The sequence below is a fragment of the Salvelinus namaycush genome, unplaced genomic scaffold (genome assembly GCF_016432855.1).
Source record: "Salvelinus namaycush isolate Seneca unplaced genomic scaffold, SaNama_1.0 Scaffold161, whole genome shotgun sequence".
Classification (NCBI taxonomy): Eukaryota; Metazoa; Chordata; class Actinopteri; order Salmoniformes; family Salmonidae; genus Salvelinus; species Salvelinus namaycush.
In genome coordinates, this window is record NW_024058353.1 from 235,546 (window position 1) to 261,901 (window position 26,356).

General features: G+C 45.5%; 1 protein-coding gene across 2 annotated transcripts in view; it reads left to right on the forward strand.

Moving 5' to 3' along the window:
- The window catches only part of LOC120037182 (periplakin-like), a 48,848-nt gene extending 23,353 nt beyond the window's left edge, over positions 1–25,495 (forward strand). The window contains exons 3-22 of one of the 2 annotated variants that reach the window (XM_038983355.1): positions 263–417; positions 2,165–2,285; positions 2,388–2,513; positions 3,731–3,772; positions 5,458–5,619; positions 5,956–6,063; positions 6,865–6,960; positions 7,549–7,671; positions 8,556–8,702; positions 10,528–10,679; positions 11,788–11,891; positions 13,660–13,817; positions 14,063–14,241; positions 14,439–14,577; positions 14,794–14,987; positions 19,548–19,698; positions 21,147–21,230; positions 21,368–21,484; positions 21,984–22,076; positions 22,227–25,495. In XM_038983355.1, the coding sequence (XP_038839283.1) occupies positions 263–417; positions 2,165–2,285; positions 2,388–2,513; positions 3,731–3,772; positions 5,458–5,619; positions 5,956–6,063; positions 6,865–6,960; positions 7,549–7,671; positions 8,556–8,702; positions 10,528–10,679; positions 11,788–11,891; positions 13,660–13,817; positions 14,063–14,241; positions 14,439–14,577; positions 14,794–14,987; positions 19,548–19,698; positions 21,147–21,230; positions 21,368–21,484; positions 21,984–22,076; positions 22,227–24,893 (5,118 nt within the window). In that variant the 3' untranslated portion in view covers positions 24,894–25,495. Of the gene's footprint in view, positions 1–262; positions 418–472; positions 491–2,164; positions 2,286–2,387; positions 2,514–3,730; positions 3,773–5,457; positions 5,620–5,955; positions 6,064–6,864; positions 6,961–7,548; positions 7,672–8,555; positions 8,703–10,527; positions 10,680–11,787; positions 11,892–13,659; positions 13,818–14,062; positions 14,242–14,438; positions 14,578–14,793; positions 14,988–19,547; positions 19,699–21,146; positions 21,231–21,367; positions 21,485–21,983; positions 22,077–22,226 lie in introns of those variants that run through there. The other variant, XM_038983356.1, reaches the window with a different exon arrangement.
- The last annotated feature ends 861 nt before the right edge of the window (positions 25,496–26,356 follow it).

Here is a 26,356-nt window from a genome sequence, read left to right on the forward strand (position 1 = left end):
CTGGATAGGATCTCAAAGATTATCATATAACATCGTAGAACCCCATAGAATCTCAGAACTACATAGAACCTCAAAGAAACACACAGAACTTCATAGAACGTCACAGAAGGTCACAGAACCTTCTGATAGGGTCATAATGCAACAACAACATCATATTGATGCCTCTGGCAGACTGTTTGCATTATCCTAATTGGCTGTGTGTGGCTCTCAATGTCTTTGACATTATGATATGAAAACCTTTGACTGCTCTGTGTTGTATCAGGATGTGAGTAAGATCAACGAGGGCAAGCAGCCTCTGTACCAGGACGACACCAACAAGCGCATCCTGAGCTCTCTGGAGCTGCTGGAAGGCCTGGATGAGGACGCCGTCGACGCAAAACGCCTGCAGCACCCCCAGGCTGAGATGATTGAACAGGAGTGAGTTATATACACTACACTAGATATACCTACTGTACCTGCAGCACCGCCAGGCTGAGATGATTGAACAGGAGTGAGTTATATACACTACACTAGATATACCTACTGTACCTGCAGCACCGTCAGGCTGAGATGATAGAGCAGGAGTTATATTATATAGGAGATATGTACCTACTGTACCTACAGCACCGCCAGGCTGAGATGATAGAGCAGGAGTTATATTATATAGGAGATATGCACCTACTGTACCTGCAGCACCGCCAGGCTGAGATGATAGGGCAGGAGTTATATTATATAGTAGATATGTACCTGCAGCACCGCCAGGCTGAGATGATAGAGCAGGAGTTATATTATATAGTAGATATGTACCTGCAGCACCGCCAGGCTGAGATGATAGAGCAGGAGTTATATTATATAGTAGATATGTACCTGCAGCACCGCCAGGCTGAGATGATAGAGCAGGAGTTATATTATATAGTAGATATGTACCTACTGTACCTGCAGCACCGCCAGGCTGAGATGATAGAGCAGGAGTTATATTATATAGTAGATATGTACCTACTGTACCTGCAGCACCGCCAGGCTGAGATGATAGAGCAGGAGTTATATTATATAGTAGATATGTACCTACTGTACCTGCAGCACCGCCAGGCTGAGATGATAGAGCAGGAGTTATATTATATAGTAGATATGTACCTACTGTACCTGCAGCACCGCCAGGCTGAGATGATAGAGCAGGAGTTATATTATATAGTAGATATGTACCTACTGTACCTGCAGCACCGCCAGGCTGAGATGATAGAGCAGGAGTTATATTATATAGTAGATCTGTACCTACTGTACCTGCAGCACCGCCATGCTGAGATGATAGAGCAGGAGTTATATTATATAGTAGATATATACCTATTGTACCTGCAGCACCGCCAGGCTGAGATGATAGAGCAGGAGTTATATTATATAGTAGATATGTACCTGCAGCACCGCCAGGCTGAGATGATAGAGCAGGAGTTATATTATATAGTAGATATATACCTACTGTACCTGCAGCACCGCCATGCTGAGATGATAGAGCAGGAGTTATATTATATAGGAGATATGTACCTACAGCACCGCCAGGCTGAGATGATAGAGCAGGAGTTATATTATATAGTAGATATGTACCTATTGTACCTGCAGCACCGCCAGGCTGAGATGATAGAGCAGGAGTTATATTATATAGTAGATATGTACCTGCAGCACCGCCAGGCTGAGATGATAGAGCAGGAGTTATATTATATAGTAAATATAATACACTGATACACTTAAGCAATAAGGCACAAGGCGGTGTGGTATATTGGCCATATAGCACAAACCCCAGAGGTGCCTTATTGCTGTTATAAACTGGTTACCAACATAATTAGAGAAGTAAAAAATACATGTTTTGTCATACCCGTGGTATACGGTCTGATCAGCCAATCAGCATTCAGGGCTGGAACCACCCAGTTTATAATAGATATTATACCCTCTTTAGCTCAACCCTGAGCTCCACTCACTCACTCCACTGTTGAGTTGTCACCCTGTGTCGTCACCCTGTGTCGTCACCCTGTGTCGTCACCCTGTGTCGTCACCCTGTGTCGTCACCCTGTGTCGTCACCCTGTGTCGTCACCCTGTGTGCCGTCACCCTGTGCCGTCACCCTGTGCTGTAACCCTGTGTCGTCACCCTGTGTGTCGTCACCCTGTGCCGTAACCCTGTGTCGTCTCCTCCAGTATGAAGCAGCTGAGAGTGAGACTAAGGAAGCTGAGAGAGGACCACGACCGCATCTACCACCTGACCCGCTCTGAGGGCATGCCGAGCGTCAACTGGGGCAGGATCATAGAGGAGAAACAGGTGAGGGGGAAACACACACAGGCTTGGATATGTGTACACACAGTTTACACACAGTTTACGCACACAATAACATAAACGTAATCTCTTTCTTCTTCCGACCAGGGCAACCTGAGCAACAAGGGTTTTGGTCAGGACCTGCCGACCATCGAGAACGAGGTGGAGGAACACAACATCTTTCACAGTGAGGTGGAGGCCCTGGCCCCTCACATCTCCGCCAGCGACGACAAGGTAGGACTAACAACCAGCGTAGAAACTAACTGATACGTTGTGTTTATACTCAGTCATTTACTAGTCTCCTATCCAGGAAGATAATCATCGCTTTATTTATAGCCAACATACATGACCGCGACAACAGCAACCACTCTGAAAGTTCCAGTTATGAGGAAATAAACAGACATATATTATACTGAATGATTGTCAACAATGACTTATTACTCACAAAACAAACCTTCACACATCACATTCAAATGTAGTTATTTAGTCGAGTCTCTGCCCCAGAGGGACTTTCAATAAGGTTGTTTAAATAACATGGCATTTCAGACAGCGAAAAACATGGTAGGACTAACAGCCACGCAGGTCAACTCCAAGCCCACTTCAGTTAGAAACTGTTGCATTTGAAAAACGAAGACTGTTTTTACATTTTGAGGTTTCCCTAAAATACCCACGTATACACATAAGTATTACAGTGTGTAAAGACACGAATCTCGAATCATTTCTGACTTCTACACACCATTTCCAGTCGTTCAATGTGTACAATGCTGCATAGACATGACGTATGTTAGTGAGGATTTTTGTTTCCCCAGTCAAGCTCAATATCATTTAAAATGCCTGAAAGGGAGGAGCGCTCACAGAAAGGTCCATGCAGTAATATTCTCTTTACTTCTCTCTCCTCTCTCTCCTCTCACTCTCACGCTCTCTCCTTTCTGCTCTCTGCCTCTCTCTCTCTCTCTCTCTCTCTCTCTCTCTCTCTCTCTCTCTCTCTCTCTCTCTCTCTCTCTCTCTCTCTCTCTCTCTCTCTCTCTCTCTCTCTCTCTCTCTCTCTCTCTCTCTCTCTCTCTCTCTCTCTCTCTCTCTCTCTCTCTCTCTCTCTCTCTCTTCTCGTTCTCTCTCCTCTCTCTCTCCTCTCGTTCTCTCCTCCTCTCTCTCTCCTCCTCTCTCTCTCCTCTCGTTCTCTCTCTCTCTCCTCTCGTTCTCTCTCTCTCTCCTCTCGTTCTCATTCTCTCGTTCTCTCGTTCTCTCGTTCTCTCGTTCTCTCCTCCTCTCTCGTTCTCTCCTCCTCTCTCTCTCCTCTCGTTCTCGTTCTCTCTCTCTCTCCTCTCGTTCTCTCTCTCTCTCCTCTCGTTCTCTCTCTCTCTCCTCTCGTTCTCTCTCTCTCTCCTCTCGTTCTCTCTCTCTCTCCTCTCGTTCTCTCTCTCTCTCCTCTCGTTCTCTCTCTCTCTCTCTAGGACTCTGCCAGTGCCCTCCAGCTGAAGTACAACAAGCTCCTGGTAAGATTGACTTTAATAATGACTTCATCAGCAGCATGGACTCAGGGAGAGCTTGAGGAGTGTGTATGCATGTACAGTAGCTCTATGTGAGTTCTACAACTGCAGTACCATGCTATGTGTACCTGTGTCTGTGTGTGCAAAGTGTTCATGTTTTATCCACCTACACCCTGGCTTTCCTTCCCTTCCTTTGTTCAGAGAGTGTGTACCTCAATAACATTCATCCCAGGATGGTCAGTAGCTGTGTGTGTGTGTGTGTGTTTCATTCACCATCACACTTTCCCCTCTCCCAGAATATGTGTACCAGTGTCTCATATCTCTCCCCAGACCAGTTCCAGTCTATAGTAACTATCTCTCCTCTCTCTCCCCAGACCAGTTCCAGTCTATAGTAACTATCTCTCCTCTCTCTCCCCAGGCCAGTTCCAGTCTATAGTAACTATCTCTCCTCTCTCTCCCCAGGCCAGTTCCAGTCTATAGTAACTATCTCTCCTCTCTCTCCCCAGGCCAGTTCCAGTCTATAGTAACTATCTCTCCTCTCTCTCCCCAGACCAGTTCCAGTCTATAGTAACTATCTCTCCCCAGACCAGTTCCAGTCTATAGTAACTATCTATCCTCTCCCTCCCCAGACCAGTTCCAGTCTATAGTAACTATCTCTCCCCAGACCAGTTCCAGTCTATAGTAACTATCTCTCCTCTCTCCCCAGGCCAGTTCCAGTCTATAGTAACTATCTCTCCTCTCCCTCCCCAGACCAGTTCCAGTCTATAGTAACTATCTATCCTCTCCCTCCCCAGACCAGTTCCAGTCTATAGTAACTATCTCTCCCCAGGCCAGTTCCAGTCTATAGTAACTATCTCTCCTCTCTCTCCCCAGGCCAGTTCCTGTCTATAGTAACTATCTCTCCTCTCCCTCCCCAGACCAGTTCCAGTCTATAGTAACTATCTCTCCTCTCCCTCCCCAGACCAGTTCCAGTCTATAGTAACTATCTCTCCTCTCCCTCCCCAGACCAGTTCCAGTCTATAGTAACTATCTCTCCTCTCTCTCCCCAGACCAGTTCCAGTCTATAGTAACTATCTCTCCTCTCCCTCCCCAGACCAGTTCCAGTCTATAGTAACTATCTCTCCTCTCCCTCCCCAGACCAGTTCCAGTCTATAGTAACTATCTCTCCTCTCCCTCCCCAGGCCAGTTCCAGTCTATAGTAACTATCTCTCCTCTCCCTCCCCAGGCCAGTTCCAGTCTATAGTAACTATCTCTCCTCTCTCTCCCCAGACCAGTTCCAGTCTATAGTAACTATCTCTCCTCTCCCTCCCCAGGCCAGTTCCAGTCTATAGTAACTATCTCTCCTCTCTCTCCCCAGACCAGTTCCAGTCTATAGTAACTATCTCTCCCCAGGCCAGTTCCAGTCTATAGTAACTATCTCTCCTCTCTCTCCCCAGACCAGTTCCAGTCTATAGTAACTATCTCTCCCCAGGCCAGTTCCAGTCTATAGTAACTATCTCTCCTCTCTCTCCCCAGACCAGTTCCAGTCTATAGTAACTATCTCTCCTCTCCCTCCCCAGACCAGTTCCAGTCTATAGTAACTATCTCTCCTCTCCCTCCCCAGGCCAGTTCCAGTCTATAGTAACTATCTCTCCTCTCCCTCCCCAGGCCAGTTCCAGTCTATAGTAACTATCTCTCCTCTCTCTCCCCAGGCCAGTTCCAGTGCTCGACAGCGCCACCTGTTGAGCCTGCGTGACTACATGCAGCGCTGCACTAATGAGCTGTACTGGATGGACCAGCAGGCAGGGGAGAGGATCAACTATGACTGGAGCGATACTAACCTGGACTACCCTGCACGTCACAGACAGTATGAGGTAGAGAGGCACACACACACACACACACTCCTTCACCTGCACTGCCAGAGTAATACATTCAGGGTGATATCTGACACCTGATCCTGCATGTTATCTGACACCTGATCCTGCATGTTATCTGACACCTGATCCTGCATGTTATCTGACACCTGATCCTGCATGTTATCTGACACCTGATCCTGCATGTTATCTGACACCTGATCCTGCATGTTATCTGACACCTGATCCTGCATGTTATCTGACACCTGATCCTATACGTTACGTGACACCTGATCCTACATGTTACGTGTGTTGGAACGTAAAGAGAGACTTGTATCTCTTTAAATCTCCCACCAGAACTTCATCAGTAAGTGTCTGGAGTCCAAGGAGGCCACTGTCACCAAGCTGAATGATGATGGAGATAAACTCATCGCTTCCAACCATCCTGGCAAGAATGTTATTGAGGTACACACACACACACACACACACACACACACACACACACACACACACACACACACACACATCTCTACTAACCATCCTGGCAAGAATGTTATTGAGGTACACACACACACACACACACACATCTCTACCAACCATCCTGGCAAGAATGTTATTGAGGTATACACACACACACACACACACATCTCCACTGACCATCCTGGCAAGAATGTCATTGAGGTACACACACACACATACACACACACACACATCTCCACTGACCATCCTGGCAAGAATGTCATTGAGGTACACACACACACACACACACACACACACACACACACACACACACACACACACACACACACACACACACACACACACACACACACACACACACACATCTCCACTGACCATCCTGGCAAGAATGTCATTGAGGTACACACACACACACACACACACACACACACACACACACACACACACACACACACACACACACACACACACATCTCCACTGACCATCCTGGGATGAATGTCATTGAGTTACACACACACACATCTCCACTGACCATCCTGGGATGAATGTCATTGAGGTACACCTCATTTATCCTCTATCATTCTACTATTGGGTCGAATCCTAACTTCCACGTTAGTCAGTGTTGACTTAAGTCATGCATGGATGTCAATGGGAGACGAAGGTCAAATCAGACTATTTTAGTGGAAGTTAGGATTGACCTCTACTGAGATTAAAATCCTCAAAATGAACGTGAATGAAAGCAGCAAACAGACAGTAATGTAACAGAACTCTACTCCACCTGTCAGGCTCATATGGAGGCTGTGCATGCAGACTGGAAGGAGTACCTGAACCTGCTCATCTGTGAGGAGAACCACCTGAAACACATGGATGAGTACCACAAGGTGATTAGTATACTGTAACACAACCTGACCTGACCTTAACCTTAATACCAGCTGAACCACATGGACCACAACCACAAGGTGATTAGTATACTGTAACACAACCTGACCTGACCTTAACCTTAATACCAGCTGAACCACATGGACCACAACCACAAGGTGATTAGTATACTGTAACACAACCTGACCTGACCTTAACCTTAATACCAGCTGAACCACATGGACCACAACCACAAGGTGATTAGTATACTGTAACACAACCTGACCTGACCTTAACCTTAATACCACCTGAAAAACATAGATGAGTACCACAAGGTGATTCACAGCAACAAGTATTCAGAAAGCATCAGTTTAAGAAATCCTGAATGTTTGAACAGGGTCATTGGATTTTGATGGGCTTGTGTACAAGCATGTGCTGCACAAAGCAACAGCTTCTGAGTTACAGACTTGGCATGTCATGGTACGTGAACAGAGTTGGTTCAGGCAGAGACCGACTGGCTGCCAGTCGAACTTAGTGTAAATAAACCCTAGCTGCTTTCAGTGATGTTGTTACCTCAGTGTTTTTCCTGACGGTGTCTGTTTTCTCTCCAGTTCCACAAAGAGGCCCGGGACACCCAGGACCTTCTGAAGAGAATGGACAAAGAGGTGGACCAGAAGTACAAACCAGAGTTCAAGGACATGTACCAGATGGAGAGCCTCATCAGAGACCTGGATGTGAGTTTACTGAGAGTGGACTTTACACTACCGTAGTTTACTAAGAGTGGGCTTTACACTACCGTAGTTTACTGAGAGTGAGCTTTACACTACCGTAGTTTACAGAGTGGGCTTTACACTACCGTAGTTTACTGAGAGTGGGCTTTACACTACCGTAGTTTACTAAGAGTGGGCTTTACACTGCTGTAGTTTACTGCGAGTGGGCTTTACACTACCGTAGTTTACTGAGAGTGGGCTTTACACTACCGTAGTTTACTAAGAGTGGGCTTTACACTGCTGTAGTTTACTGCGAGTGGGCTTTACACTGCTGTAGTTTACTGCGAGTGGGCTTTACACTACCGTAGTTTACTGAGAGTGGGCTTTACACTACCGTAGTTTACTAAGAGTGGGCTTTACACTGCTGTAGTTTACTGCGAGTGGGCTTTACACTGCTGTAGTTTACTAAGAGTGGGCTTTACACTGCTGTAGTTTACTGCGAGTGGGCTTTACACTGCTGTAGTTTACTAAGAGTGAGCTTTACACTGCTGTAGTTTACTAAGAGTGGGCTTTACACTACCGTAGTTTACTAAGATTGAGCTTTACACTACCGTAGTTTACTAAGAGTGGGCTTTACACTACCATAGTTTACTAAGAGTGGGCTTTACACTACCATAGTTTACTACAAGTCTGGGGGACAGATCTGTTTCTGCTTTAGCCAAACAATGACAAAGCTGTTGGATAAAGCAGAGACAATCCTTTGGTCTGTCAGGTCTGTCTGCTTATCAGGCTGGTTTCTAAACTCCCAACTCAATCAAGAACATTTACATTTTGACAAACGTATTAGCCTTAGAACTATAAATCCAAAATGCTCTTTAAAAAGGTGTGTGTGTGTGTGTGTGGTGCAGGACCAGGCGAAGGCCATGGACCACTTTGATGAGCGTGTGAAGGCTCTGGAGAAGCGCAGTCTACAGGTTCTCCCCCTCCAGTTCCGCAGGAACACCCCTCAGAAGCTGCTCCCCGTCGAGGCGCTGTGTGAGTTCGACACTGACGAGGTAAACCTTTACACCTGGACACCTCCACTACTTTACCTCAGCCTGTGTGTGTGAGACACTGATGTGGTAAACCTTTACACCTGGACACCTCCACTACTTTACCTCAGCCTGTGTGTGTGAGACACTGACGAGGTAAACCTTTACACCTGGACACCTCCACTACTTTACCTCAGCCTGTGTGTGTGAGACACTGATGTGGTAAACCTTTACACCTGGACACCTCCACTACTTTACCTCACCCTGTGTGTGTGAGACACTGATGTGGTAAACCTTTACACCTGGACACCTCCACTACTTTACCTCAGCCTGTGTGTGTGAGACACTGATGTGGTAAACCTTTACACCTGGACACCTCCACTACTTTACCTCAGCCTGTGTGTGTGAGACACTGACGAGGTAAACCTTTACACCTGGACACCTCCACTACTTTACCTCAGCCTGTGTGTGTGAGACACTGATGTGGTAAACCTTTACACCTGGACACCTCCACTACTTTACCTCACCCTGTGTGTGTGAGACACTGATGTGGTAAACCTTTACACCTGGACACCTCCACTACTTTACCTCAGCCTGTGTGTGTGAGACACTGATGTGGTAAACCTTTACACCTGGACACCTCCACTACTTTACCTCAGCCTGTGTGTGTGAGACACTGACGAGGTAAACCTTTACACCTGGACACCTCCACTACTTTACCTCAGCCTGTGTGTGTGAGACACTGATGTGGTAAACCTGGACACCTCCACTACTTTACCTCAGCCTGTGTGTGTGAGACACTGATGTGGTAAACCTGGATACGGCACCACCTGGTCTAGTTTCAGACTGATACCTTGTCCACTATGCTCCTCCACACACACTTCTTCATGACAATCATTCTAGCTTTTCTCTCTTCTTTTGTTTCCTCCCTCTCTCTCCTTCTTTCCCCCCTCTCTCCTTCTTTCCCCCCTCTCTCCTCCTTTCCCCTCCCTCTCCTCCTTTCCCCTCTCTCTCCTCCTCTCCCCCCTCTCTCCTCCTTTCCCCCCTCTCTCCTCCTTTCCCCCTCTCTCCTCCTTTCCCCCCTCTCTCCTCCTTTCCCCTCTCTCTCCTCCTTTCCCGCCTCTCCTCCTTTCTCTCCTCCTTTCCCCCCTCTCTCCATCTTCCCTGTCTCTCTTTCCTCTCCCCCCTCCCTCCCTGCTTTACCCCCCTGTCTCTCTCTCCTTTTCTGTCTCCAGTCGTTCTCTAATCCCTGTGTGTGGTGTGTTTTCCTGTTATCATGACTGAGCACGATCTGACTGCACCACGTCTTCTCCTCTCTCCTCTGGTTCCTCCTCCTCTCGTCCTCCTTCACTCTCACTCCTTTCATTCCAGTCCCCTGAATGTGGTGTTGTGTTGTAATGTATTTAAATCCTTTAAGAGGCCTGTGCTCTCTGCATCTTATTTAAGCCTTCAGTGGATCAGCCACAGGCTGAGGGGGGGTTTAGGTTTTAGGAGTGGATTTTGAGAGCTGGAGCGTGAGGGTGTGTGTGTGTGTGTGTGTGGCGCAGTCGAGAGAGCTCTTAAGATTTAGGAACCGGATCAAACAGTGAGGGGAAACGCAGTGTTGTGTTTAGATTTTTTTCCCATGTGACCTGACCGGTAAAAACAGTGAACTCTAATTTACTGACTAGGGCTTAGTGTTTCCCTGGTCAGGTCATGTGGTCAGGTCATGTGGTCAGGTCACGTGGTCAGGAAAAGCTAAGGGCCTTATCCAAAGTGGTTCAGTGAGTTAACCTCTATTTGTGTTCTGCTTCTTCCATACCAGATCAGTGAGTGAAACTCTGTGTAATGTTGTGGTTGTCCATCCCAGGGTCAGATCCTGCGTGGAGAGAGGTACACCCTCCTGAGTAACAAGGGGCCCAAGTGGGAGGTGAAGGACGCGGCCGGGCGTAAACTGACGGCTCCAGGGGCCTGCTTCATGGTCCCCCCCACAGACCCAGAGTCTGTCGCCGTCTCCAACGGGTAAGTGTGTGTGTTATGGGGGTAGGGTGGAGAGGTGTGTGTGTTATGGGGGTAAGGTGGAGAGGTGTATGTGTTATGGGGTGGGCGGGGTGCACGTGTCTGTCTACTGTGTGCCTGTGATTGTGTTGTTTCCCGAGACGGTGTACTTGTACACTGTGTAACAGGGTCTGTTTCCCTAGACGGTATACTTGTACACTGTGTAACAGGGTCTGTTTCCCAAGACGGTGTACTTGTACACTGTGTAACAGGGTCTGTTTCCCTAGACGGTATACTTGTACACTGTGTAACAGGGTCTGTTTCCCAAGACGGTATACTTGTACACTGTGTAACAGGGTCTGTTTCCCTAGACGGTGTACTTGTACACTGTGTAACAAGGTCTGTTTCCCGAGACGGTATACTTGTACACTGTGTAACAGGGTCTGTTTCCCTAGACGGTGTACTTGTACACTGTGTAACAGGGTCTGTTTCCCTAGACGGTGTACTTGTACACTGTGTAACAGGGTCTGTTTCCCTAGACGGTGTAATTGTACACTGTGTAACAGGGTCTGTTTCCCTAGACGGTATACTTGTACACTGTGTAACAGGGTCTGTTTCCCAAGACGGTATACTTGTACACTGTGTAACAGGGTCTGTTTCCCAAGACGGTGTACTTGTACACTGTGTAACAGGGTCTGTTTCCCTAGACGGTGTAATTGTACACTGTGTAACAGGGTCTGTTTCCCTAGACGGTGTACTTGTACACTGTGTAACAAGGTCTGTTTCCCGAGACGGTATACTTGTACACTGTGTAACAAGGTCTGTTTCCCAAGACGGTATACTTGTACACTGTGTAACAAGGTCTGTTTCCCAAGACGGTATACTTGTACACTGTGTAACAGGGTCTGTTTCCCAAGACGGTATACTTGTACACTGTGTAACAAGGTCTGTTTCCCAAGACGGTATACTTGTACACTGTGTAACAAGGTCTGTTTCCCAAGACGGTATACTTGTACACTGTGTAACAGGGTCTGTTTCCCAAGACGGTATACTTGTACACTGTGTAACAGGGTCTGTTTCCCTAGACGGTGTACTTGTACACTGTGTAACAGGGTCTGTTGTGTGTTTCCAGTCTGGCCAGCCAGCAGAAGGGTATTAAGATGAAGGTGTCTGGCAGTAAGACCACCCTGGTCAAACGCCTGGAGGAACTGAAGAAAGACGGCTCCGCTGGCTCTGGTAGGTACTGTTATGTCATGTTATGTCATGTTATGTCATGGTATGTTATGTAATGGTATGTCATTTTATGTAATGGTATGTCATGTTATGTCATGGTATGTCATGTTATGTCGTGAAATGAAAAGCCAACTGACATGTAACTCCTGAGGTGCTGACCTGTTGCACCCTCTATAACAGGGGTCTCCAGCCTTTTCTAGCACGAGCTACTTAAAAAAAAAAATGAAACATGTAGCAAGCAATTCTTTTTAAAATGTATTTATAGCTTTTAAATAGGCACATTCTTCTCCTCTACCCGGCAACTCTTCCCCAGGTCCCGGCTGTACAAAAGATGACAATATACCTGGTAAAATAATGGTTAAATAACAGTATTCAACACGACAGCCCCATAAAATTATCTTTAGTATTTTCCAGATTTGTTTTCTTCTCCTGGTTTTGACTCTGTTTTTCACTCTCAATAGTACAATTGTTCATAGAGAAACAACAGATGAATGTTCTGGGTCCATGTCCATGCTTACATCACGTCAGAAGACCTTTTCCTTCAGACCTAAACATAACGCGTTTTGATTTTTGAGTGTAATTCCCCTTTAATTGCGCATCTAGCCAGAGAGAGATGTGTCGCTCTAGTGATGTTTCTGTCAGGCCTACTGCAGCTCGTGTCATGGCAGAGTTTGTAAAACAATGGCCATCCAATTTATGTAAATAATCATGACCGTTCTGTCAGGTAAGCCCACTTTACAGTGAACATTTAATTGACAAGGTTTTTTGGGTAAGTCTTTGTCTATGCCGCTCTGACATTGTTCGACCATATATTTATATATTCTTAATTCCATTCCTTTGATGTGTGTGTATTGGGTATATGTTGTGAAACTGTTAGATATTACTTGTTAGATACTGCTGCACTGTCGGAACTAGAAGCTCAAGCATTTCACTACACCCGCAATAACATCTGTTAAACACGTGTATGTGACCAATAAAGTTTGATCCGATTTAAAGATAGTTAGGGTCTGTAGTGAACGCTTCTTGCACTGAGATGCAGTGCCTTAGATCGCTGCGCCACTCAGGAGCCCAGCTACATGGTGAGCTACTCATAGGTGGGCTGTGAGCTGCTGGTAGATGTCCATCCACCTATTGGAGAGCCCTGATCTATAACCACTGTGATTAATATTTCACCCTGCTGGTCATCTATGATCGTCTGAACATCTTGAAGAACCATCTGGCCTTAATGGCCGTATACTCCTTCTAATCACCACCCAGCACAACCAGAAAGGGGACTGGCCAACCCCTCAGAGCCTGTTTCCTCTCTAGGTTTCTTCCTAGGTTCCTACCCTTTCTAGGAAGTTGTTCCTAGCCACCGTGCTTCTACAGCTACAGAGTTTCTGTATAAGCACTGTGTGACACCTGCTGGTGTAAAAAGTACTTTATAAATAAATGTGATTGATTGGTTGGTATGTCATGGTATGTTATATTACTACTGGAGTTAATCACTAGAGGTGCAGCTTAAAACAAACAACAACATGTTTTATGATTTGTATGCCAGTGTGATTGTCTGATTGTGAATGTGATGTTATGTTGAGTGTCTGGTTCTATATTCTGTGTGTGTGTGTGTGTGTGTGTGTAGTCGTGTGTGTGTGTGTAGTCGTATCTGATTATGTGTATGTTATTTTGGTGTGTGATTGATTGTGTATGGATGTTGTGATTGTTGAGTCTGGATGTATATGATGTGTTGTGTGTGTTATTTTGGTGTGTGATTGATTGATGAATATTGTAGACAAGGAGGAGCAGCAGTGTCGCCAGCTGATGGCCGGTCTGGACAAGGTGACCAGTGATCTGGACAAACAGGAGAAGGCCATCTACTCTCGAGTCCGCCCCCCGCTGGAGCAGACCAGGCCACTGCAGGACAGCGCTGACCGTCTGCAGGACGTCAAGGTAGTTCATCGTCTTTCTCCTTTCTCTGCACAGAGGGTGTAGAGCGCTAGAGATGCTTTTCCTCCTCAACTCTTCTCCTGTCCTCCTAGTTTAGACTAGAATCCTTTCGATAAAGTTTTCAAACACATTTAATCCTACCAAAGAAAGTCTTGAGACAGTTGTTTAATGCTTATCGAGGAAGTACTATTAGTTAGTTCCAGGAAGTGTACACTTTGTTTAATGCTTATCCCATATTCTTCCACCAGGACATTGCGGTCGTGGTTCGTAAGATCGAGCCGGAGAAGTCGTCCAAGGTGAGGGAGGCTGAGAAGTTCCTGACCTCTAACCCTAAATGTGCCAGCGCCCCTCAGCTGAACGGCAAGGTGAACGAGGCCAACAACAAATACGACAAGATCAACCTGCTGCTCAAGTGCTCAGAGGACAAGTGAGTAGCTTTTTTACTTGACTTGTTAGTAGAGATGGTAGTAGTTACACAAACCTCAGGACCACTTCTACTTTATGAGAGACTTTTCCTGTTTTACTAGGATGACTAACCTGTAGGCTACTATGACACTATTTAAACACATTTTAAATGTCATTTGAATCAAATGTAATTTAATCATATCATGTGTTTGTTTACAGGCTTCAGAATTCCAACCGCCTGGAGAACTCCCTTCAAAACGGGAAATCTTTATTGTCCAGCTACGAGAACAAGCTGGTCAGGGAGGAAGTCGCCCCCGCAGACATCTCGTCTCTGGAGAAGACGCAGCGTCAACTGGCTGTAAGATGGCTGCCCTCTGATCGCTCATTTATTTTCAAAGGAAATGTATTGTATCACTTCAGATACCAAAGACAGAAGCATATTTGCTAATGACATACAGTACAAATGTATGATGAGCTGGAAGATCTGAGCTACACACTCATATCTCAAGTTTGTCCTGGTTGGGGCAGAACTTCCCCCATACACACAATTCAACCTCACTTCCTCTCCCGACAGGATATTTCATCAGAGCTGAAGACCAAGAGGTCCGCGGTGACGGAGACGGAGGCTAACCTGCGTGCGGCCAAAGGCAGCTGTGACACCATGGCAACCAAGGTGCAGGAGCACTGCCCCGACATCGAGAGGCAGGAGGGCGAGGTCCGGAAACTGAACAAACGCTACGACAACCTCAACAGGCAGATCGACACCAGGTAAAGGGACTGACATAACTTTGACTTCAAATAAATTATAAAATCAAATGTTGTTGGTTGCGTAAACATATTTAGCAGATGTTATCGTGGGTGTAGTGAAACGTTTGTGTTCCTAGCTCCAACAGTGCAGTAGTAACAATACATATAAATCTACGAAATACAAATGACAGGAATATAGAAATATTAGAACAAGACTGTCAGACTCCGGAATATAAACATCTATGTATAGGATGGTGTGTATAGACATTATAGACAGTATATGAATTAGAAACGGTGTGTACAGCAGTAGTTATATAGGATGGTGTGTATAGACATTATAGACAGTATATGAATTAGAAACGGTGTGTACAGCAGTAGTTATATAGGATGGTGTGTATAGACATTATAGACAGTATATGAATTAGAAACGGTGTGTACAGCAGTAGTTATATAGGATGGTGTGTATAGACATTATAGACAGTATATGAATTAGAAACGGTGTGTACAGCAGTAGTTATATAGGATGGTGTGTATAGACATTATAGACAGTATATGAATTAGAAACGGTGTGTACAGTAGTTATATAGGATGGTGTGTATAGACATTATAGACAGTATATGAATTAGAAACGGTGTGTATAGCAGTAGTTATATAGGATGGTGTGTATAGACATTATAGACAGTATATGAATTAGAAACGGTGTGTACAGCAGTAGTTATATAGAATTGCCTTGACTAGAATACAGTATATAGACATGAAGTAGGTAAAACAGTATGTAAACATTATTAAAGTGACCAGTGTTGACTATGTACTGTACATAAGGCAGCAGTCTCTACGGTGCAGTTGAACCCTGTGGCTGCGTTCCGATTTTCTATCCTTCTCCAGAACTCAAAATCATTGGATTGGAACAAGTATGACTGGTGGGCGTTCCCATTTCCAACATATTTCTTACACCAGTCCAATCATTTTAAATCCATAAAGGGAAGTGTACAAGTGCACACTTCGGGAGAAGGGTAGAGAATTGGAATGTAACCTTTGACATCCATAAATTATATTTGTGAGGTCAGAGGACTGATTGGGCGTTCCGTGACCTTTAAAACTGGTTAAAAAAAAGGTTGAAGCCAAGAACAAGAATCATCGTAGCCAGACCTGTATTGTGATTTTACTATAATAGACGTCACATGATGTTGTGGTGTGTTACATTCACGTTGTGGTGTGTTACGTTCACGTTGTGGTGTGTTACGTTCACGTTGTGGTGTGTTACGTTGACGTTGTGGTGTGTTACGTTGACGTTGTGTTGTGGTGTGTTACGTTGACGTTGTGGTGTGTTACGTTCACGTTGTGATGTGTTACGTTCACGTTGTGGTGTGTTACGTTCACGTTGTGGTGTGTTACGTTCACGTTGTGGTGTGTTACGTTGACGTTGTGGTGTGTTACGTTGACGTTGTGTTGTGGTGTGTTACATTCACGTTGTGGTGTGTTACGTTCATGTTGTGTTGTGGTGTGTTACGTTGACGTTGTGTTGTGTTACGTTCATGTTGTGGTGTGTTACGTTCATGTTGTGTTGTGGTGTGTTACGTTGACGTTGCGTTGTGTTGTGTTACGTTCATGTTGTGGTGTGGTGTGTTACGTTCATGTTGTGGTGTGTTACGTTCATGTTGTGTTGTGGTGTGTTACGTTGACGTTGCGTTGTGTTGTGTTACGTTCACGTTGTGTCGTGGTGTGTTACGTTCATGTTGTGTTGTGGTGTGTTACGTTGATGTTGCGTTGTGTTGTGTTACGTTCATGTTGTGGTGTGGTGTGTTACGTTCATGTTGTGTTGTGGTGTGTTACGTTCATGTTGTGGTGTGGTGTGTTACATTCATGTTGTGGTGTGTTACGTTCACGTTGTGGTGTGTTACGTTCATGTTGTAGTGTGTTACGTTCAAGTTGTGTTGTGGTGTGTTACGTTCATGTTGTGGTGTGGTGTGTTACGTTCATGTTGTGGTGTGTTACATTCAAGTTGTGTTGTGGTGTGTTACATTCACGTTGTGGTGTGTTACATTCATGTTGTGTCGTGGTGTGTTACGTTCATGTTGTGTTGTGGTGTGTTACGTTCATGTTGTGTTGTGGTGTGTTACGTTCATGTTGTGGTGTGTTACGTTCAAGTTGTGTTGTGGTGTGTTACATTCACGTTGTGTTGTGGTGTGTTACATTCACGTTGTGGTGTGTTACATTCACGTTGTGGTGTGTTATGTTCATGTTGTGTTGTGGTGTGTTATGTTCATGTTGTGGTGTGTTACGTTCATGTTGTGGTGTGTTACGTTCATGTTGTGGTGTGTTACGTTCATGTTGTGTTGTGGTGTGTTACGTTCATGTTGTGGTGTGTTACGTTCATCTTGTGGTGTGTTACGTTCATCTTGTGGTGTGTTACGTTCACGTTGTGGTGTGTTACATTCACGTTGTGGTGTGTTACGTTCATGTTGTGTCGTGGTGTGTTACGTTCATCTTGTGGTGTGGTGTGTTACGTTCATGTTGTGTTGTGGTGTGTTACGTTCATGGTGTGTTGTGTTACGTTCATGTTGTGTTGTGGTGTGTTACGTTCATGTTGTGGTGTGTTACGTTCATGTTGTGTCGTGGTGTGTTACGTTCATGTTGTGTCGTGGTGTGTTACGTTCATGTTGTGTCGTGGTGTGTTACGTTCATGTTGTGGTGTGTTACATTCATGTTGTGTTGTGGTGTGTTACATTCATGTTGTGTTGTGGTGTGTTACGTTCATCTTGTGATGTGTTACGTTCATGTTGTGGTGTGGTGTGTTACGTTCATGTTGTGTTGTGGTGTGTTACGTTCATGTCGTGGTGTGGTGTGTTACATTCACGTTGTGTTGTGGTGTGTTACATTCACGTTGTGTTGTGGTGTGTTACATTCATGTTGTGTCGTGGTGTGTTACGTTCATGTTGTGTCGTGGTGTGTTACGTTCATGTTGTGGTGTGTTACGTTCATGTTGTGGTGTGTTACGTTCATGTTGTGTTGTGGTGTGTTACGTTCATGTTGTGGTGTGTTACGTTCATCTTGTGGTGTGTTACGTTCATCTTGTGGTGTGTTACGTTCACGTTGTGGTGTGTTACATTCACGTTGTGGTGTGTTACGTTCATGTTGTGTCGTGGTGTGTTACGTTCATGTTGTGGTGTGTTACGTTCATGTTGTGTTGTGGTGTGTTACGTTCATGTTGTGGTGTGTTACGTTCATGTTGTGTTGTGGTGTGTTACGTTCATGTTGTGTTGTGTTACGTTCATGTTGTGTTGTGGTGTGTTACGTTCATGTTGTGTTGTGGTGTGTTACGTTCATGTTGTGGTGTGTTACGTTCATGTTGTGTCGTGGTGTGTTACGTTCATGTTGTGTCGTGGTGTGTTACGTTCATGTTGTGTCGTGGTGTGTTACGTTCATGTTGTGTCGTGGTGTGTTACGTTCATGTTGTGTCGTGGTGTGTTACGTTCATGTTGTGGTGTGGTGTGTTACATTCATGTTGTGTTGTGGTGTGTTACGTTCATCTTGTGGTGTGTTACGTTCATGTTGTGGTGTGGTGTGTTACGTTCATGTTGTGTTGTGTTACATTCACGTTGTGTTGTGGTGTGTTACATTCACGTTGTGTTGTGGTGTGTTACATTCACGTTGTGGTGTGTTACATTCACGTTGTGGTGTGTTACATTCATGTTGTGGTGTGTTACATTCACGTTGTGGTGTGGTGTGTTACGTTCATGTTGTGTTGTGGTGTGTTACATTCACGTTGTGGTGTGTTACGTTCACGTTGTGTTGTGGTGTGTTACATTCACGTTGTGTTGTGGTGTGTTACGTTCACGTTGTGTTGTGGTGTGTTACGTTCACGTTGTGGTGTGTTACGTTCACGTTGTGTTGTGGTGTGTTACGTTCACGTTGTGTTGTGGTGTGTTACGTTCACGTTGTGGTGTGTTACGTTCACGTTGTGTTGTGGTGTGTTACGTTCACGTTGTGGTGTGTTACGTTCACGTTGTGGTGTGTTACGTTCACGTTGTGTTGTGGTGTGTTACGTTCACGTTGTGTTGTGGTGTGTTACGTTCACGTTGTGGTGTGTTACGTTCACGTTGTGGTGTGTTACATTCACGTTGTGGTGTGTTACGTTCATGTTGTGGTGTGTTACGTTCATGTTGTGTTGTGGTGTGTTACGTTCATGTTGTGGTGTGTTACGTTCATGTTGTGGTGTGTTACATTCATGTTGTGGTGTGTTACGTTCACGTTGTGGTGTGTTACGTTCATGTTGTGTTGTGGTGTGTTACGTTCACGTTGTGGTGTGTTACGTTCACGTTGTGGTGTGTTACGTTCATGTTGTGTTGTGGTGTGTTACGTTCATGTTGTGGTGTGTTACATTCATGTTGTGGTGTGTTACGTTCACGTTGTGGTGTGTTACGTTCATGTTGTGTTGTGGTGTGTTACGTTCACGTTGTGTTGTGGTGTGTTACGTTCACGTTGTGTTGTGGTGTGTTACGTTCATGTTGTGTTGTGGTGTGTTACATTCATGTTGTGGTGTGGTGTGTTACATTCATGTTGTGTTGTGGTGTGTTACAGAACTCAGAGCCTGCAGAGGGCTAAGACGTCCTACAGCAGCTACCGCAGTGATTACGACAACCTGAACAACTGGCTGTCCCGCGTGCCAAACTATGAGCCAACTGAGAAAGACAACCTCAGTCAGGTGGAAACCAAGCTGGAAAACCAGAAGGTAGGTGGTTGATTTCTGATTGTCCCACTAATGGTTAATGTTAGGATTGGGGAAAGCTGATTTCTGATTGTCCCACTAATGGTTAATGTTAGGATTGGGGGAAGCTGATTTCTGATTGTCCCACTAATGGTTAATGTTAGGATTGGGGAAAGCTGATTTCTGATTGTCCCACTAATGGTTAATGTTAGGATTGGGGGAAGTTGATTTCTGATTGTCCCACTAATGGTTAATGTTAGGATTGGGGAAAGCTGATTTCTGATTGTCCCACTAATGGTTAATGTTAGGATTGGGGAAAGCTGATTTCTGATTGTCCCACTAATGGTTAATGTTAGGATTGGGAAAGCTGATTTCTGATTGTCCCACTAATGGTTAATGTTAGGATTGGGGAAAGCTGATTTCTGATTGTCCCACTAATGGTTAATGTTAGGATTGGGGAAAGCTGATTTCTGATTGTCCCACTAATGGTTAATGTTAGGATTGGGGAAAGCTGATTTCTGATTGTCCCACTAATGGTTAATGTTAGGATTGGGGAAGCTGATTTCTGATTGTCCCACTAATGGTTAATGTTAGGATTGGGGGAAGCTGATTTCTGATTGTCCCACTAATGGTTCATGTTAGGATTGGGGGAGGGGAAGCTGATTTCTGATTGTCCCACTAATGGTTAATGTTAGGATTGGGGGAAACTGATTTCTGATTGTCCCACTAATGGTTCATGTTAGGATTGGGGGAGGGGAAGCTGATTTTAGATCTGTACCTAGGGGAAACTTCACCCCAGCACGGTTGAGGATAGTCAGGTGTTCACAATTTTGCAACCCTGTCCTGAACTAAAAGGTTCCAGTCAGTTTTCTAGTTCTATTTTGATCCAAGGCATTAGACTCATATTTTATTCTACCTCTAGTCAAAGTCCTCTACCTCTAATGGTCCTGTTATGTTTCTATGCCTCTAGTCAAAGTCCTCTACCTCTAATGGTCCTGTTATGTTTCTATACCTCTAGCCAAAGTCCTCTACCTCTAATGGTCCTGTTATGTTTCTATACCTCTGGTCAAAGTCCTCTACCTCTAATGGTCCTGTTATGTTTCTATACCTCTAGTCAAAGTCCTCTACCTCTAATGGTCCTGTTATGTTTCTATACCTCTGGTCAAAGTCCTCTACCTCTAATGGTCCTGTTATGTTTCTATACCTCTGGTCAAAGTCCTCTACCTCTAATGGTCCTGTTATGTTTCTCTACCTCTGGTCAAAGTCCTCTACCTCTAATGGTCCTGTTATGTTTCTATACCTCTGGTCAAAGTCCTCTACCTCTAATGGTCCTGTTATGTTTCTATACCTCTGGTCAAAGTCCTCTACCTCTAATGGTCCTGTTATGTTTCTCTACCTCTGGTAAAGTCCTCTACCTCTAATGGTCCTGTTATGTTTCTCGGTCTAAAATGTTGATTTCCGTGTTGTCACAGAACCTGCTCTCCGACATTAAAAAGAAGGAGTCTGAGTTGAACAACGTATCGAAAAATGCTCAACTTTACCAGCAAGCCGTCAAGGTAGGGGAATGAACACTGATCGACACATAAACTCTGATTCCCTACGGCTAGGAGAAATGTATACGATTTGATGTAACTCTTTCTCTCATTTTTCTTCCTCTCAATGAATAATTGATTTGACTAATTTGTGTTTGCAGGACTATGAGAATGATACTGAGAAGTTCAAGTCTATTCTGGATCTTGAAGACGGGCTGGTCCCTCAGACCTACAAGAGAAGCAGACTGGAGTCCCCTGCACTCAGGGTCAAGGAAGAGGTAAGGAAGACTGCAGCTGTGGCCCAAATGGAACCCATTTCCCTATTTAGTGCGCTACTTTTGGACTCTGGTCATAAGGCCCTGGTCAAACGTAGTGCACTATATAGGGAATAGGGTGCATGGGCCCTGGTCAAAAGTAGTCCACTGATATGGAATATTGTGTAATGTGAGAGTCAGCCCTTGACAATAACCTCAATGCATATTACACGTTGTAATGTGACGCCTTTTGATACATTTTCAGGAAGTCTTTTGAACGACATCTTCTAATGAACATTCTGAAAATCAAATCTAATCAAATGTTATGTCACATGTGCCAAATACAACAGGTGTAGACCTCACAGTGAAATGCTTACTTACAAGCCCTTAACCAACAATGCAATTAAGAAAAATAAGTGTGAAGTAAAAAATAAAGATATAAATAATTAAAGAGCAGCAGTAAAATAACAGTAGCAAATGATGCCCCTGGTTCCATACATTCTCATAATTTCCTTGTTGACAGGAATCTGCCATTGAAGCTAAATTCACCGAAGTGAATGCAGTTAACAAGCAAAGGATGGCGAATCTGCAGTTTGCCCAAGGCCTTATGAATCAGGTGAGATACTCCTGAATGTTCAACAATCAATGTTGCACATCTTTATATAGATCCAAAATATAATTTAAATGTCACATCATTCTAAATAAACATAATTGCCATTACTTCTAAAAAAAAAAATAACCTCAGCCTCCTCTCCCACTCTCTCAGCAATCAGACGTGATCGTCAGCAACAATGTCCAGCAAGTCAAATCTGCCGCTCCCGGAGAAGAAGCCTGGAGGATCGAGAGTCAACTGAAAGACGAGATCCAGAGGAGGGAGCAGCTGGAGAAGGATCTAGAGAAAATCCAGACAGACATCTACATGTTGGAGGGTCAGAAGCCGGAGGACACCGTCGTCAAGAAGGAGATCATCAAGAAGGTTCCGGATCCTACTCTGGTCGACGAGGTCCACAATGTCCGTCAGAAACTGTCAGACGAAACCCGGGTCACCCGGGCCATGGACAACGAGCTGGAGGCGCTGAGGTTGAAGCTGCGCGGCATCGAAACAGAGATCAAAGAAGGAGCACAGCAGTACACTGTGAAGGAGGTGCTTCGTATCGAGAGGGACCGCGGCCAGGAGGAGGAGGTGAGGAGGCTCAGGGAGGAGCTGGAAGAGCTGAGGAGGAAGAAGACCATCAAGGACAATGAGGTGATCCAGATCACCAAGCAGGTGACGCTCCTGGCACAGCAGAAGTCCAAGGAGCAGGAGGTGATCACAGAGGAGGAGGTGATTAAAGTGCAGAATGACCCACAACTGGAGAACGAGTACCGCATCCTCTTGGACAGGAAGCAGAAGGAGCAGGAGGCCAGGAAGCAACTGGAGGACGAGCTGCGCTTCCTCCAGGACAAGCTCCGCAGGCTGGAGAAGGAGAAGTCCATGGCCGAGGAGAAGATCTCCATCAAGGAGGTGCTGAAGGTGGAGAAGGATATCGCCTTTGAGAGGGAGGTAGAGAATCTCAGGATGCAACACGAGGATGAGAAGTCCAAGCACCGGTCTTCCCAAAGGGAGCGCGCCGACCTCCAGAGGAAGATCTCCAGCCTAGAGGAGGAAAAGTCAAGGGTCATAGTTCAGGAGAAGGTGAGGGAGATCGTCAGGCCTGACCCCAAGGCTGAGGCTGAAGTGGCCAACCTACGCATGGAACTGGTGGAGCACCAGAGGAGATACAGAGACGCCGACCAGCAGCTGAAGTCCCACCAGGACGAGCTGAAGATGCTGAGAAACAGAGGTCCGCAGATCGAGATCAAGGAGATCATCAAGGAAGTCATCAAGTACAAGACGGACCCGCAGACCGAGAGGGAGCTGGAGAAACTCCGCAACGAGATTGTGGACAAGACGCACCAGACGGAGAAGTCAGAGATGGAGATCAGGCAGCTGAGGGACGAGATTCAGCGGTGGAAGGACACCAAGCCCCAGGTGCAAATTAAAGAGGTGGTTAACGAGGTGCTGGAGTACAAAGAAAACCCCAAGACCAAGGAGGAGATTGAGATCCTGAAGAGGAAGCTGGCGGACGAGCAGAAGAAACGCCTGGACCTGGAGAGGGAGCGATCAGCTAATGAGGAGAAGATCCGGCTAAGGAAGATCGACCTGTCCCAGGTCAGGGAGAAGGTGGTCCAGCAGGAGGTGGTTAAGATTGAGGAGGACCCATTACTGAGGTCAGAGTGCAGCACCTTCACACAGAACATCAACAATGAACAGAGGCAGAGGGAGACCCTGAAAGAGGAGCTCTTCCAACTTCAGAGGCAGAAGGCCAACCTGGACGCACAGCTGGAGGAGCTGGAGCGAGAACGCCGAGCTAGGCGCGATGCAGAGCTGGAGATCCAGAGGCTGAGGGTCAGGCTGAACGAGATGGAGGTCAGGGACAAGGAGAACAGGGAGAGGGTCACAGTGAAACAGATGGTGGTTCTCCAGCAGGACCCCCAGCAAGAGAAAGAGCACTCTATCCTCAAGCTGCAGGTGGAGGAGGAGAGACACAAGCGCACCCTACTGGAGAAGGAGCTGAATGTCCTGCTCCAGCAGCAGGTCACCCTGGAGAGGACAGTGGTGAAGGAGAAGGTGGTGCGCACCGAGACCATCCAGGTAGAGAAGGACCCAGAGGCTGAGCTGGAGATCGAGAAGATGACGAGGACGCTGGAACAGGAGAAGAGGAGGAGGCTGGAGCTGGACCAGGAGCTGGGCAGCCTCAAGTCCCGCCTGTCCGACATGGAGTTCACCAACACCAAGTCGTCCAAGGAGCTGGACTACATCCGCGACGAGAGCAGCCGCCTCCAGCAGGAGAACCAGAGGCTACAGAATGACATCCGCAGGCTGCAGTCCGAGATCCAGATCACCTCCACGGAGACCCGGAGCATCTCCAACTCGGCCCCCATGGAGAGCGGGAAGAACCTAGAACTGAGGCTGGACTCACTGCAGAGGGAGCTGGCCGACCTAAGGGCCATCACCAGCCAGAAGGATGAGGAGATCGAGAAGCTACAGAGGAGCCTCTCGGCTATCCAGATCAAGAGGGAGCAGAGGGAGAGCCACCTGAGGAGATCCATTGTGGTCATCGACCCCGACTCGGGTAAGGAGATGAGGCCGGAGGAGGCCTACAAGCTGGGGCTGATCGACTGGAAGATGTTTGTGAACCTCCAGAGCCAGGAGTGCGACTGGGAGGAGATCAGTGTCAAGGGCCCCAAGGGGGAGTCCTCTGTTCTCCACGACAGGAAGTCTGGGAAGAAGTTTTCCATTGAAGACGCCCTGAGGGCTGGGAACATCACCAACCGCCAGCTGCAGCAGTACCATGACAAGGAGATCACCATCCAGGAGTTCGGCGTCATGGTGTCGGGAAAGACCAAGTGAAAAAGAAACATCTGAACAAAACTACTTTTCTAACAGTCTGTGTTTCTGACGACCATGAGTTTGAAATGTGTGCGGTTTCTTGATTTTGGATTTCACTAGTTTTTGAATCTTCCAAAATGTTTTAATTCTGACGTACTTGATCTAACATTAAACAACATGTTAGTTTTATATGTATACTTCCTCCTCTCTCTCTCTCTCTCTCTCTCTCTCTCTCTCTCTCTCTCTCTCTCTCTCTCTCTCTCTCTCTACATTGCACTGTTATATTTATTTTCAAACGCATAATACACTATAAATACACAAACTGGTGTTCTGGTTTTAAATGAGGGTTGGTATGGCTGTGTTTATAGCCAGTCAAAGGGTTGTAGGAGGGTTTTCTGTCTGTCCCTGGAATACGCTTGTTCAACTACTTACACTGGGTACAGGGTTAGAGGTAGTACTTTAAATATCTTTGTTTTGAACGTGGGATTGAATTTACATACACAAGGATATGAACGGATATTGGTAATGTCGGTCTGTGGTATGCTACTGTAAAACGGTCTCTCAGTTGTCCTGTTTTACATGTCTTACATAAGAAATAAAACTGTTCAATGGTAAAGAGTTAACTTGTTGTGTGTTTCTTTAAAAAGTAGGCCAGTTTTAAACACAATATGGATTTACAAAGATATATTGCTTATAGATAAGCAAGATAAGTCATCTTTAGGCATAGGTTCCATACATGAAGCTCGTATTTATTGAAAGAAATATAACTGTACAGCTTTTCTTGAAAACCACCATATTCCTGCTAATCTCAAGGACAGATCTGGTCATCGAACCAATCAGTTACAAACAAATTGCTGAAGATAAGAGGGTATGTTTGTAATGGTGAAAGAACAGTCCTCCCACCAACCAAACCAGCCAAAACCATCCACGGCTATATCACAGTAGGCAACAATAACATTAGGCTACATGAAGGTCATCGTTACCCATATAAAAACATACTATATTATACTATGGTCTAAATACTGTAGTGTTACTATATTTATATACTATAATATTCACTGTAGTGTTTTTGCGGACATTACTGTAGTATATTGTAGTATTCACTGTAGTGTTTTTGCGGACATTACTGTAGTATATTGTAGTATTCACTGTAGTGTTTTTGCGGACATTACTGTAGTATATTGTAGTATTCACTGTAGTGTTTTTGCGGACATTACTGTAGTATATTGTAGTATTCACTGTAGTGTTTTTGCGGACATTACTGTAGTAAACTGCAGAATTTACTGTAGTGGTTTTGAGGACATGACAGTAGTATTCACTGTAGTGTTTTTGCAGATATGACTAGTATTTACTGTAGTGGTTTTGCGGACATCACTGTAGTATATTGAAGTAACACCTGCCGACTAGGGCTAAAATGGCACAACTACCAGACTACATCAGTTACCGTTTAATGAGGAGAACACCTCAACCAGAACACAAGACTC